Consider the following 12,101-nt stretch of genomic DNA (forward strand, 5'->3'; position numbering starts at 1 on the left):
CTGGTCATGTAACCTGTGAAGGACTCATTGATAACTCTGTAGCTCTCAGCATATTGCACAGACTAGCCAGCACATGGAACAAAAGTCACAGTAAACTATATGGCCTACTTATATCAAAGTCCTAAATCAACCATAAGCTAAGGATGATTTAGCATTTTGACTAGCCAAAACTGAGCCCTGTTGCAATCCTGGGCTAACATGAAGTCTGCAACAAACTCACACACTACAACTCTGAAACCTGAAATGGTTCACATGCTAAACTACACCTCCAAGAAATACCTTTCTTATGCAGTTGCTACAAGTACACAAGCATGACCTAAACTAATGAGGCATGTCATGTTTGTACTCAAAATACAAATTGTATGTGCACATGTCAGAGCATGTAGTCTGCTTGCCTGCATGAGCTGCTCTAATAGCCTGTTAAAAACAAGCTTAAAGACAGACGTATGTGCGCTTCCATACTGCACTGCTCTTGTTACTATACATTGACTAGCATGGCACATATGTTTGTGTTTTGATTCGATCCAAACAGAATAGAAATAGCTTAAAGAAAATGTGAGTAGTAGCACCTTCTTATAGTTGTCTGCTTGTGTACATTACTATGTCTCGGAAAGTTTTGGTGTCAGAGCTTGAGATGAGCGCCGACCAGGAGATAGGAGTTTATTTGTAGGGTCTTTGGGAGTGTGTGTGTGTGTGTGTGTGTGTGTGTGTGTGTGTGTGTGTGTGTGTGTGTGTGTGTGTGTGTGTGTGTGTGTGTGTGTGTGTTTGGTTATAGGTCAGCGTTTATTTAAAGACACCTCTTTTATTGGATCTCTCACAAAGTGTGACCTAGTTTAGCTAGCTGGGCTTTAAAGGGTGCAAGGCTGGGCATTCAAGGGTTGATAAGTAGCAGCCTCTGTTTCTGACTTTCACTATTTCACTACAACTACTCATTTTGCTTCAAGCAGTACAATTATAGGACCTCCTTGGTATGTAAAGTTTGTTTCCTAAGTTTTGTATGCAGATCTTAAAATTAATCAGAGTAACAGAAGTTTGAACATTTTCACATCTAAATCTTATCTAAGTCTGACTGTTGTCTCTTTTCTTTTCAGTCCTTAGCTCTGGGTAACGTCTGACACAGTTTCACATGTGACTTTGTCAGTTTCTTCAAGGCTTCTTCAAGGGATTTCCCCTAAAAACATGCCAAGTAGGTGGACTTTCTGTGGTAAATTGTCTCTATGTGTGAATGAGTGTGTGAATGTTGCTCTGCAAAGAACTGCCATCCCATTCTGGGTGTATTCCTGCCTCACACTGCCTCGTCCCGGGAAAGGCTCCAAAGCCACTGCCTACTCATGGAATCAGCTCTGTCACTGTTTGCTCAGAGGATTGGTTCCAATGTCGTTGTCTGTTCCAATGATAGACTGGACCCTGGACTGGGTGACAGATCAAATATATAAGAAGACTTTATTTGTCACATATACATTACAGCAATTTTTCTTCACATATCCCTGGGGTCATCCATGACACAGGAGTATAGAGGGCTAAGGGCCTTGAAAAAGGGCCTGACAATGTCAATGTGGCAGTGCTAGCGCTTGAAATACTGAACTTCACATATATAACACAGAGCATTTAAACAATACAGTCTCCATTGTTTTTATTGCCATTCCTATATTGAAGATTGAGAAAATTACAGTCTCTAAGTAACCTGTCCTTTATTATGTCCATCAACAGAACTCCTTTCTCTTCCTAACAGATATAGGAGCATAATAAAGTGGTAAAATGGTATGGTCTCCAGCAGCATCCAGGTATGGTGTGTAACTTTCTAGCTACCATGTTTAACCAGTAGATATGTTTTGGATAATTATATGTAATCAGTTTGTGGTACATACAGACAAAAACACAGCACACATACACTCCTAATGATAAATTACCCAAGCTCAAGGTTTTTACCTGGAAGCAGAATACATGAGGAAAAACACAAATGTCACCAGTCATCTACCTGACCGTTGCTGAGGAATTGACAGAGTAAATAAGCCATTAATTTCTTACTCAAATAAAGATGTCACTTATGGTCACAAGCCGCATTACAACGTATGAATCTTCTCAATATGAGTAGGCACTGTGTATGCTTAAGAGAGATGCTGTGTGAGGCTGTGTATTGGCGATGTGTTTGTGTATTAAGGAACTACATAAGAGGCTACCAGGAGTGGTAAGAATTTACTGCCTCAAATTCTCCCCACTTTGGAACACTTGTGTCATTAATAGCCTGTTTGATTCATGTCTGGAATTAACCTCTTAATAAATTGAATCGAGTGGAAGCGAGCTGCAAAAAAAAAAGAGGTGAAACTCAAGACTGCATCATTATACCTGCTGAGTGCTGGTGCTGTCCTTACAGTGCTCATGTCTGGAAAGTTTCAGCCAGCACCTCAATATCAGAGTATTCTTCTCTGATAATTACACCTTGTAAACCTCATACACTTTCTTGTGTGTGTACGGAGTCACGCCCATCCAAAAAGACTCTGCTATACCAACATACAAGAACATATATAGTTACAAGTCCTGTCTCAATCTGTAACATGTGATACCGTAAATATGTGCTCAATGTAGTGTAATATTTGACTCAGGAGTAAGAACAACAGTAGTGTCGGCTTTCACGTTCGTCACTGGGTCTTCAGTAGTTCCCTTTTTGTGTCCCCTGAATTCTACTCATCCATTGTCAGACATTCCTTTCCTGTAAGTGTAATGGTCAAGTACAAGAAAGCGGAGATGATTCATGAAACTGAGGAGTTACTTAAGAAGAAAAAGGAAATACTGGACTTGAGGAACATTACAGGAATAGCTATTATACTGTTTTATAATATCTGATAGCTGCTGTTTTGGTATTTGAAGAAGCCTGTGTGAGTTTCATTTAAGTGTTTTTTTTTCTGTCATGCTGTAAAACAAATAATGGAAATTAATAGTTTATTCAGTAACTACTGGTCAGGGTAGTGATCATGCCGAGCCTCTAACAGTAATACTTGATGCACCATAGGTAGGACACCAGCACAACACTTGGGATCGCTCTCTTGGGGATTCAGGGTAAGGCATTAGAGGACCCACGAGACACTGGGACAACATACAAAACTCTGCAAACAGTGTTCAAAAACACAACCCAAACCCTGGATCTGTGAAGAGACTAATAAGTATTTAGGACAGAAAGGAAGAAGAAGAAGAAGAAGAAGAAGAAGAAGAAGAAGAAGAAGAAGAAGAAGAAGAAGAAGAAGAAGAAGAAGAAGAAGAAGAAGAAGAAGAACAACAACAACAACAACAACAACAACAACAACAACAACAAAAAGAACAACATTCCTCATCAGAATAACTTGGTGATTAAAGATAAATAACAATACTTGTGTTTGAAAGGTTGAAAGGAATTTCAGGGCAACCCCATAGGAATGTCAGACCCCAAGCAAATTGCAGCCTCCTGGGCTCACGTTCCTGGTCAGTTTTCATTTTCTAGGGTACCTTGTCTTGTTAGCTATACTTTATGTCTTGTAAACTGCATTACTGTATTGTTATGTATTGCACCATGGTCTTCTAGCAAAGACATTTTATTCCAATGCATACATGCTGTATAGAGAAATGACAATAAAATGCCACTTGACTTGACTTGTCTACTCAGGGACATTTGAAAATAACCCTGACTTACCCTAGCTTTATAATAGCTCCTCTGACCAAGGGGTCAGATTTGGCTTATATAATACCATCAGTAAACATCAGCAATGATTTGACTGACCTGTGTGTATATATGTGATGATCACTCTGTACTGAGAATAACGTCATAACATAATATGTTTATATTCAGTTATATGAATGTATTAAAGGTTATAATACACACAAACACAGACATTCATTATGTTTATTACTTTCCGCTAATGAACCGTGTGCCGTAACATGATTCATATGTCTGTACAATGCATGTGTGTCACCAGTGTAAATTGAAGGATGAGCAAGGAAATGGCTTGTTAGACACATACACACTCATTGTCGTTCATTCTGCCGCTTATGGATGTCGTCAAGACTCAGGCCCAATGGCCATCCAACTGTAAACACTGACCTCATGCTCATGGTGCGTAAATATTTGTGTATTGAGAAAGATGTGAGGGCTTGTAGGAAGGTCCAGCACTGCTAGAGGACAAAATATATGACTTTCATGTCTTAAACATTTAGCCTTTGCCGATGGATTGTGATGAACTCATTTGAACTTAAAGTTAGATAATATTTGTCTTAAAGGGTTAAAGAGTTTCTATATCACAATGGCTGCTTCAGTGCTTTGGGTCCTGGATTTCAGCAGTCAATCAGCAGTCTCAGTTGCAAGATTTCTATACACACACAAATACGTACACACACACTCACACACAGACATAACAGCAGGCCATTTTCTTTCTGACCATTGTTTCAGGAAGCCCCACCACTTCTCAGGAAAAGACTGTGGCACAAATAGAAGACTTTCGGGAGCTAAATGGACCAACAAAAAGCTCTCGTAAAAAATGACAAAAACAGCAGAGGAGAGAAGGGATGGAAATGGGCGTGGGTGAGGAACTAGGCTTTTCCTGCCATAATCAGAAGTCAAGAGTATTTCCTGTCATTGTAGGAGCTTTAGGCCCATTAACAATGCTTAAAATGTCCAAACACTCAAACTTTTAATTGTAATTCCAAATACTCACAAGTTATATTGTAATAACGTCATTAAACACATACAAAACTTGCTCTAAAGTGCTCTCTCTCTCTCTCTCTCTCACACACACACACACACACATACACACTCTAGGTACAGCCTACTTTGGCTCAGAGCAGTGCACTGGGTCCTGTGATAAACACTTCATTATGAAATGCAGCAGGACTCTGTAAATATTTACTCCAAGATGTTATCACTCCTTATCTTGCCCTGAGCCCTTGGCACTAGATTGATTCCGGGCCTCTTTATTTTCTTAATGACTTGCCGGCGCTGATAACTAATCAAATGTACTATACTACCAAGATCATTTTAAGTCTTCTAAACGAGGGCAAAAGACAAATCAGGCTAAACGTGTCAGCCGGCTCACCCTGGCCTGACCGAGAGCCACTATCTGCAAGTGTGTGCTTACAGAACCACACCTTTTATACTGGGCTAAAAGGATTTAAGCGCTGGAATGCTCGGAGTGCTTAAAGCACCATTAAACAGGAAATTGCTGACATGTACAACAAGCCAGTGTTTATATCAGTTTTTGTGAGCCAAAATTCACTTGAAACTAAATAAACTCCAGGATACTCGCAGCAGACAGTAACGATAAAGGACATTGAGACTGAGCTGAAATTAAGGTCTAAAACATCTAAATCAGAGCAGCAATTTGTAGTTAGGACTATTTTAATAACTTTAAAACTTTTATTTGTGCCACTCAATAAGTATTTAGAATTTACCATTATATTGTTATCCAAACAGTTTCTATTGGCTGTAACTCCTAATTTCCCATCTCTGACTGAAATCTTAAGTTAGACCTGAAATGATATTAGAGGCTATTAGGGAGATATGCAGCTTGGGTTTCTTTTCAGAAGGAAGAGTCACGTGACTGCATTTATTTTGTAAAAACAAACTTTTTGAAGAAGCAGGACTTAAAGAGTGCTCAATGACAACCACATGGGGCACATACTAGCACTTTTTTTTCCAAATAATTTTATTGGGAGAACTACAAAAATATACAGTACAAAGTTAACAGTCTCACACGCAACTTGTAGTGAACTGAGTCCCACCCCACCCCCCCCAAAAAAAAACACACAAAAGAAAACATGTATAACTCCTCATCCTTTTTGTCCATTTTTAAGTTACATTCAAAAAGCTTTACTTCTGATAAAGTAGTCAAGAAAAGTACATAGTGCCCAGCCCCTGTACCTACTATGTACAAGCAAAATGTGTTCAACCTCTTCTCTATCCAGCAAGTTTAGAACCCTTAGACCAATACTATATCAAAAGGCGATTGAAAGAACAAAGAATCCAAATAACGTCTACAGGAATGGGAAGATTTAATGAAACAAAGGGGGGGAAAACAAATCCATGCTGGTTGCTTCAAGGCCCCTCTTTTGACAAGTGGTAACAACCTTCCAAAGAGTTCAAATTCAAACCTACATTCAGCTTCTGTATGTGTAAAACAATGACTTGTATCAAAATACTTTATTTGGTTAATAAGGCATGTATGGTGGTGGACCCCTTAGGCACTAAGGCAGTAATACTGGGGCATGGGATTGCTACATTCTCAAAGCACGTGGCAGGAGTCCTCGCCTGGCTCTGTGCGTTACAATGAAAGGCAAAGAAAAAAAAAATACTTTTTGGTTAAATTTATTCACTTGGGATCATTGTCACACAAGTCTGACTTCTTAAAGAATGATCACTACTCGTTTGGACGGTGTTTTGACAACCACATTGTTTATACATTCTATAGACATAGCTAAAAAAAAACAGTACACATCTAGGGATTTGTTTTTTCTCAATTAAAAAAAAAAAAAAACAAGTTGTGGGGGGGAACGTCTTCCACAACATCCCAACAAACGACAACTCGAGCAATTTGTTTTAAATGTACGTAAACAAGGAAACAAAATTAATGAAATAAATATCACATACAATCTCTTAAATTAAGGTTTTTTTTTTACTCATTTACAATAAAATAACAAAGTGAAGTTACAAAAGAAGACCAAACAAAAATATATTACTGTGAAAAAGAACATACACTCCACTTATGTAGATTAATAATGGCGATCATAATTTAAACATAATAAAAGAATATAGATCTATTGCTTCAACATACTTGATAAATACAGTATGGACACAATTACCAATGTAGCCTATACTTTTCACAAGATAATAAATAAGTTAAATAGGTCATAGCCAGTTATGTACTGCTATGTAATCGCTCAAAACAGCTAAAAAAATATATATATTCAACCATCAGCAGTGATTTTCCCAACAGACCGAACAAGAGTGCTTCAGCTAAGCAACAACACAAACCTAACCCAACCGAACCACTGGGTGGCGCTGTGACCGACAAACTCTCAGCTTTTGGAATGGAAGTTTGTTTTTGTAAGCGTTCAGAAGCGCATACATAGGCTACTTTGCGGAACTGATACTTTTTTGTCAAGGCATATTCTTGGTAGTATGGAGGGGGGTAATCATTTCAAATCTCTTCGTCTTTCGCGTTCAAAAGTTTTGTGCACAAAAAACCATGTCTCCGGAAAGTGTGATGGTCTCATAAGCCAAAACACTGCGACTGAATGCTGGTCAAAGTCACCGGTGGAATGCCTTCGGTCGATATCTACTTTCATAGCTATCGGTTCGAGCAGAAAAGAGGAAAAAAAACAGGACAAAGTGAAACTCTAATGCCACACCAAGGGTCTGACGAGTCAACCTGCCCCTGGTTGTTTCTTTAAAGTCCGTCTAGTTACACGTCGCTAATGAGACGCCATTTTAATAACGGTTAACTTTAGGAAGTCCTCCAGTCCGTTAAAGAAATAAAGAACGGGGCGAATCCCATACAATGCAAAACATAACGAAAAACAACCACGCTAACTTAATCATCAGAAATCGACAGCCTGCTGAAGATTGGCAAACGTCTCCCGGCCTCCAAGCTGGGCGACTCGGAGCCGCTGAGACTTCCTGAAGAGCTGAGAGAGCCGCTGGCGTAGCTGTCGCGGTCCGACATGGAGTCGTATGGGCTGGGGGGCGAGTCGAACACCGGTGACTCAGACAGGCGCTGCAGGGCCTGCAAGGGCCCGAGGCTGAAGGGTGGGGAAGGAGGTCCCATGGCGGTCTGGAAGTTGCTGTAGTAAGCGGGGGTGGACTGGTAGCCGCCATGTGCGTGCGCGGCGAGCAGCGCTTTCAGGTCCTGCGCAGCGGCGAACGAGGAAAAGGCGCCATTAGCGCTCGGCGCTAGAACGTCTTCGAAAAAGGGACCGCTGGTCCGGGAAGCGTCGGAGGAAGAAGTCGGCGGGGGAGTGCGGGATGTAGGGCTGTCGATGAGAGGCGAGTCCAGTCCATGTTGTGTTGAGAACCCAGAGAAACTCAGGCTGTGGTGGAGTTTGGGTCTGTCTCGGTAAGCAGCCTGTTGATGAATCAGGTCACGGCTCTGCTTCAGCTCTGGCGGCACGCTGCTGTTGTTGGCGTTGGCCGGCGCGGGTCTGCGCTCGTCCGCGTTGTGGATGAAGTGGCAACGCGGGCCGTACGGACAGAAGCCAATGGTGTGGAAGGTGCGGCACGGCTCCGTCTTGTATTTGGGGTGGCGAGACAGACTGCGGAGCTCGTGGTAGCCGTGAGCAAACTGGCATTTCTCGCCGTACTTGCAGGCTCCGTTCTCCTCGAAAGGTCGACACAGTTCAGTCTTGTAGCGTGTCGAGTTGATCTGAGATCCAGGTTTCTGCAACGCCTGCAGCTGCTGACTCCGCTCGCCCGTCTCACTGTAGGCGCGCTCACGGAACTTGTTCTCCTTGTTCATGCTGGCGGTGCTGCTCGAGCTCTCCTTCATGTTGCTGTAACACGAGGCCGAGTACTTGTTGCCGTTGTTTGTACAGTCAGCGCTGCTCGCGGAGTTGCGCCGGAAAAATCCCTGCGCGAACGAGCAGTTGTTAGTGAGAGCAGAAGCCGTGACCGGCGACCCCACCGCCTTCTTATCCAACATACTGTTGAGATGCAGAGCGTTCATGTTCAGACTCTTGCCCTGGTTCGGAAACAAAGTTAGAAAGTTAGAAACAGCGAACATTGAACCCTGCACGAGCTTAAAGAGCACACAGACTAGCTAAATGGCGCGAGCTAACGCACAAGCTACATCGTGTTACAGACTTAAAGCTCAATTCTCTTCACAAATTAAAACAAACTTTAAAAGACAACTTCAGCATTACCTTGTACAGCATGTCGATGTCGTAGAAACCGGACAGGATGGTCGCAGACATTTCTATTTCTGAAGTTTTGAGTCGCAGTTGATCTTTCATTTGAGGACCTACTAAAAGATCCCGTAGTGCAAAAAGCGAGGCGTTTAGTTCACACGACCGGGTTGTGAAAACGGGTCGGAGAGAGGAGCAGAAAAGAGAAACAAACACGTTACTTGCTTGTGTTGCTATTTTGTTTATTGCTGCCTGTCTCCCTCCGTCAAGCGACAACAGAACACAAGACACTTGCCGTCTCCCCAACATATACGACCCGAAGTCGCGCGTGAGGAGGGGGCGTGACCTAAAAAAAAAAAAAACTGTTTGACCGACGTCACGCCTATTACCTTCGAGACTCGACAAGGCGCTGAATCTGATTGGTCCATCACTCCACCCACAGTCCTTAAGACTACTGTCGAACTTTTCAGAGGAAGCGCGAGTGCAGAAAAGTCCAAAGCCGATGGTGTTCCCAAACACTACGCTTTTATTCATTGCGCGGATTTGACGTTCTTAGAAATTTCCCAATTCCACCAAATGCCACCGAAAACTTATGTACTGAAATTGATCAATGCCCATTGCTTAAACAATGAAACATTATTTAAAGTGATGTAAACAAGACAAATATATTAACACCAGTTACTATAATAATAATAATAATAATAATAATAATAATAATAATAATGGGTTAATGGCATTGAGAAGGGCGGATGGATGGATGGATGGATGGGAGTGAATCTGCTGCTCTCTGGTACATTGTGTACTAATTTGCAGAAGCTGTGTAATCATTTACTAACCAGAGAAAGATCGACTCGGTGAATGAATCACCTACTGTATAGTGAATCGACCTATAGTGATTCATTCAGAGTGACCAATTTTAATAACATTTTTAAAGATTTGGTGTTTAAATCAAAGCAATGAAATATGTAGTAGTAATAAAAACAAAATCACGAAAACATATTTTGCAAATGTATAATTGCTAGTGAAACTGATTGGTGTGTGTGTGTTTATTTACATGTCTATCTACACCTGTAGACAAAGACAATGGCATCTGCCCCAGTGTTGGCTTTAACAGTGTCCGACTGAAATCCACACACTATTCCCCAAGCAGGCAGCAGAGAGAAAAATAGAAATCATGTGAAGGAATGTGGTAAAGGTTCCTCTATAAAACGATCCCATACTGCCCCCTAAGGGTCAATGTTTTCCTTAAAAGAAGCACTGTGTGCCACCTAACGGACAAGACGTGAGCTAGTTTATATAGTGCCGAGCTCGTGCACAGGAAGCAGGGAATCATTGGGATTCAGTCACCATTACCCTCCTACCCCACTTACACATCCCCACCCGTGTGGATGTAAAGGGGTCAGTTATTTTGGACCGTTCCCAAGCATTACATCACTGTACAGTAAGAGAACATTTACTAATGTAGCCCTCAAGGCAATCCAGCTGTCTACACACATGCCAGCCACCAGTCTTGCTGTTTAGTGGCAATTGCATAACAACCCACACAGGAGGGGTCTGCTGAACTATTTCTTTTTCTGGGATCTGTGTTAAAGGGTCCATCATATAAAACATGACAAATAAATAAATAAATAAAACAGCCAACAGACTGTTCAAACAACAACATTGTGTAAAAGTCCATTAAAAAAATAGAGAAAATTGATCATCAATTTTGGACTGTTCTCATTTTTTATGTGACAAAAAGGACAACTGTGTATTCATCTTTGTGAAAATAGTGGAACAAGACATTTCTGAGTCATGATGCATTCATTGTGACTTCTCCCTCCCTCAGGCTGTGGGCTTGCATACAAAAGTGCACAAGTCAACTGTAGACAAATAAACGTATTAAAGCTTGACTTTTTATTTTGAATAAAACAGTTTGAGCTCGGAGACATTCCTGCAAATCATTTATCCTTTTTAATATGCAAAATTCCACATTAAAAAAAAATGTAATAATATACTAAAACATTGTTAACCATCTGGACCTGGCATTAATGTAAAAAAAAGTCCTTCAACAATAGACAGGAAATTCAGTGCCAATGTCAGTGTGAACACCACAAGGTCATTTGAGATGCTCTGAACCTTTCACTTCATTCCAATATGATCTTCCTGTCATTTACTAGAATGTAAGAAGGAGCTGAAAGACCTCTAGTTTTCAACTTGAGATGTTTTGCCTGATTGTTGCCAGCACATTCTGAGTGAGTGTAGCCCGCTCGTTCAGCAGAGTCATCTTTGCATACTCTATGGTGGCAGAGAATTGAGGCAGAGCAGGAAGGGAGCTCAGTGCTCTTCGGGCTGAGTCTGCGTTAGCGCCAGCTATGGTGGAGAAACGGTCAAGCTCTGCCGGGCACAAACTGAGTGAGCTCGGTACTGTAAGCAGAGCACACAAGTGTCTGTGTAGCAGCGTTGCCCACTGCAGAGGTTCCGCCCACAGGTTCATCTCCCTTTTCTCGAAGAGGAACTCCTCATCCTATTAAATTGATTAAAGTGATGAATTTCAGCCTTAGCATGATGCAAATGAAATATTCTCTAAACAAAACTTTGAAATTCTCCGAAACAAAAAGGTGTAATGTGACACATAAGTTGCATTCTTACCAAGTCAAACGTTTTCTCATTGCCCAGCTCGGACTGGTTATCACCCAGCATCCACTCTGTCAGTGTCATAATGCCAACAGCCACCTGGTCCCACACCTGGAACAGCTGGCACAGAATTTCCACTCCCATTTGCAAAGCAACAGGGGGAGAAACAGCTCCTTGAGCAACACCTGTGGGAAAAAATGGTTTTAGTGGGGGTTAAAAGGAAGGAGATCAGGGAATGAAGGCCAAGGGCTGAACTTTGACATCCTCTCATATTCTTGAAGACATGCTTTAGGGCACAGGTTACTAATCTAGTCATTACATATATTCTATTCTAGAGCCAGTGATATCACTCTGGTTATCAGTATGTGTAGCTTTAATTTAAAAAATGGCAGTGTTGCAGGAAGTCCTTAAAGACGAGATATTAAAACAACCATAGGGTGCACTACTTGTGATTTTCTATGCGGCTCAAGCAGAGCTATAAAACAAGTTCAAAGCTGGAAACAACAGTAGCCCATGTACTCAAGATAAACATCTATTCTAAAAATTTCTTTCATAATTAGCTTGTTATGTTTCTGATTTAATGCTTTCTTGTTATGTTTCAGATGATGCTTTCTAGCCTGGTAAAC

The 12,101-nt window shown here is 41.4% G+C and overlaps 2 protein-coding genes and 1 long non-coding RNA gene across 6 annotated transcripts in view; 1 reads left to right on the forward strand and 2 right to left on the reverse strand.

Annotated features, from left to right (window-relative positions):
• Positions 1-734: 734 nt before the first annotated feature.
• Positions 735-4,705, forward strand: LOC113645064. The gene is made up of 4 exons (XR_003441132.2): positions 735-968; positions 1,092-1,186; positions 1,733-1,784; positions 4,418-4,705. It is a non-coding gene; the product is annotated as an uncharacterized LOC113645064 (long non-coding RNA).
• Positions 4,706-6,312: 1,607 nt separating this feature from the next.
• LOC113644925 (mRNA decay activator protein ZFP36L2) lies at positions 6,313-9,219 on the reverse strand. Its single transcript, XM_027150073.2, has 2 exons — positions 8,878-9,219; positions 6,313-8,696 (listed from the first exon to the last, which is right to left on the reverse strand). Exons 1-2 carry the CDS (start codon positions 9,166-9,168, stop codon positions 7,554-7,556), a joined length of 1,434 nt encoding a protein of 477 aa, XP_027005874.2. The 5' UTR covers positions 9,169-9,219; the 3' UTR covers positions 6,313-7,553.
• Positions 9,220-10,734: 1,515 nt separating this feature from the next.
• thada (THADA armadillo repeat containing) overlaps positions 10,735-12,101 on the reverse strand; it is a 79,516-nt gene continuing 78,149 nt past the window's right edge. For all 4 annotated transcript variants that reach the window (XM_047811925.1, XM_027150072.2, XM_047811926.1 and 1 more), the window contains 2 exons: positions 11,491-11,660; positions 10,735-11,365 (listed from right to left, as the gene is read on the reverse strand). In XM_047811925.1, coding sequence (XP_047667881.1) covers positions 11,051-11,365; positions 11,491-11,660 — 485 coding nt within the window. In that variant the 3' untranslated portion in view covers positions 10,735-11,050. The remainder of the gene's footprint in view (positions 11,366-11,490; positions 11,661-12,101) is intronic.

This window comes from Tachysurus fulvidraco, chromosome 4 (genome assembly GCF_022655615.1).
Source record: "Tachysurus fulvidraco isolate hzauxx_2018 chromosome 4, HZAU_PFXX_2.0, whole genome shotgun sequence".
Taxonomy (NCBI): domain Eukaryota; kingdom Metazoa; phylum Chordata; class Actinopteri; order Siluriformes; family Bagridae; genus Tachysurus; species Tachysurus fulvidraco.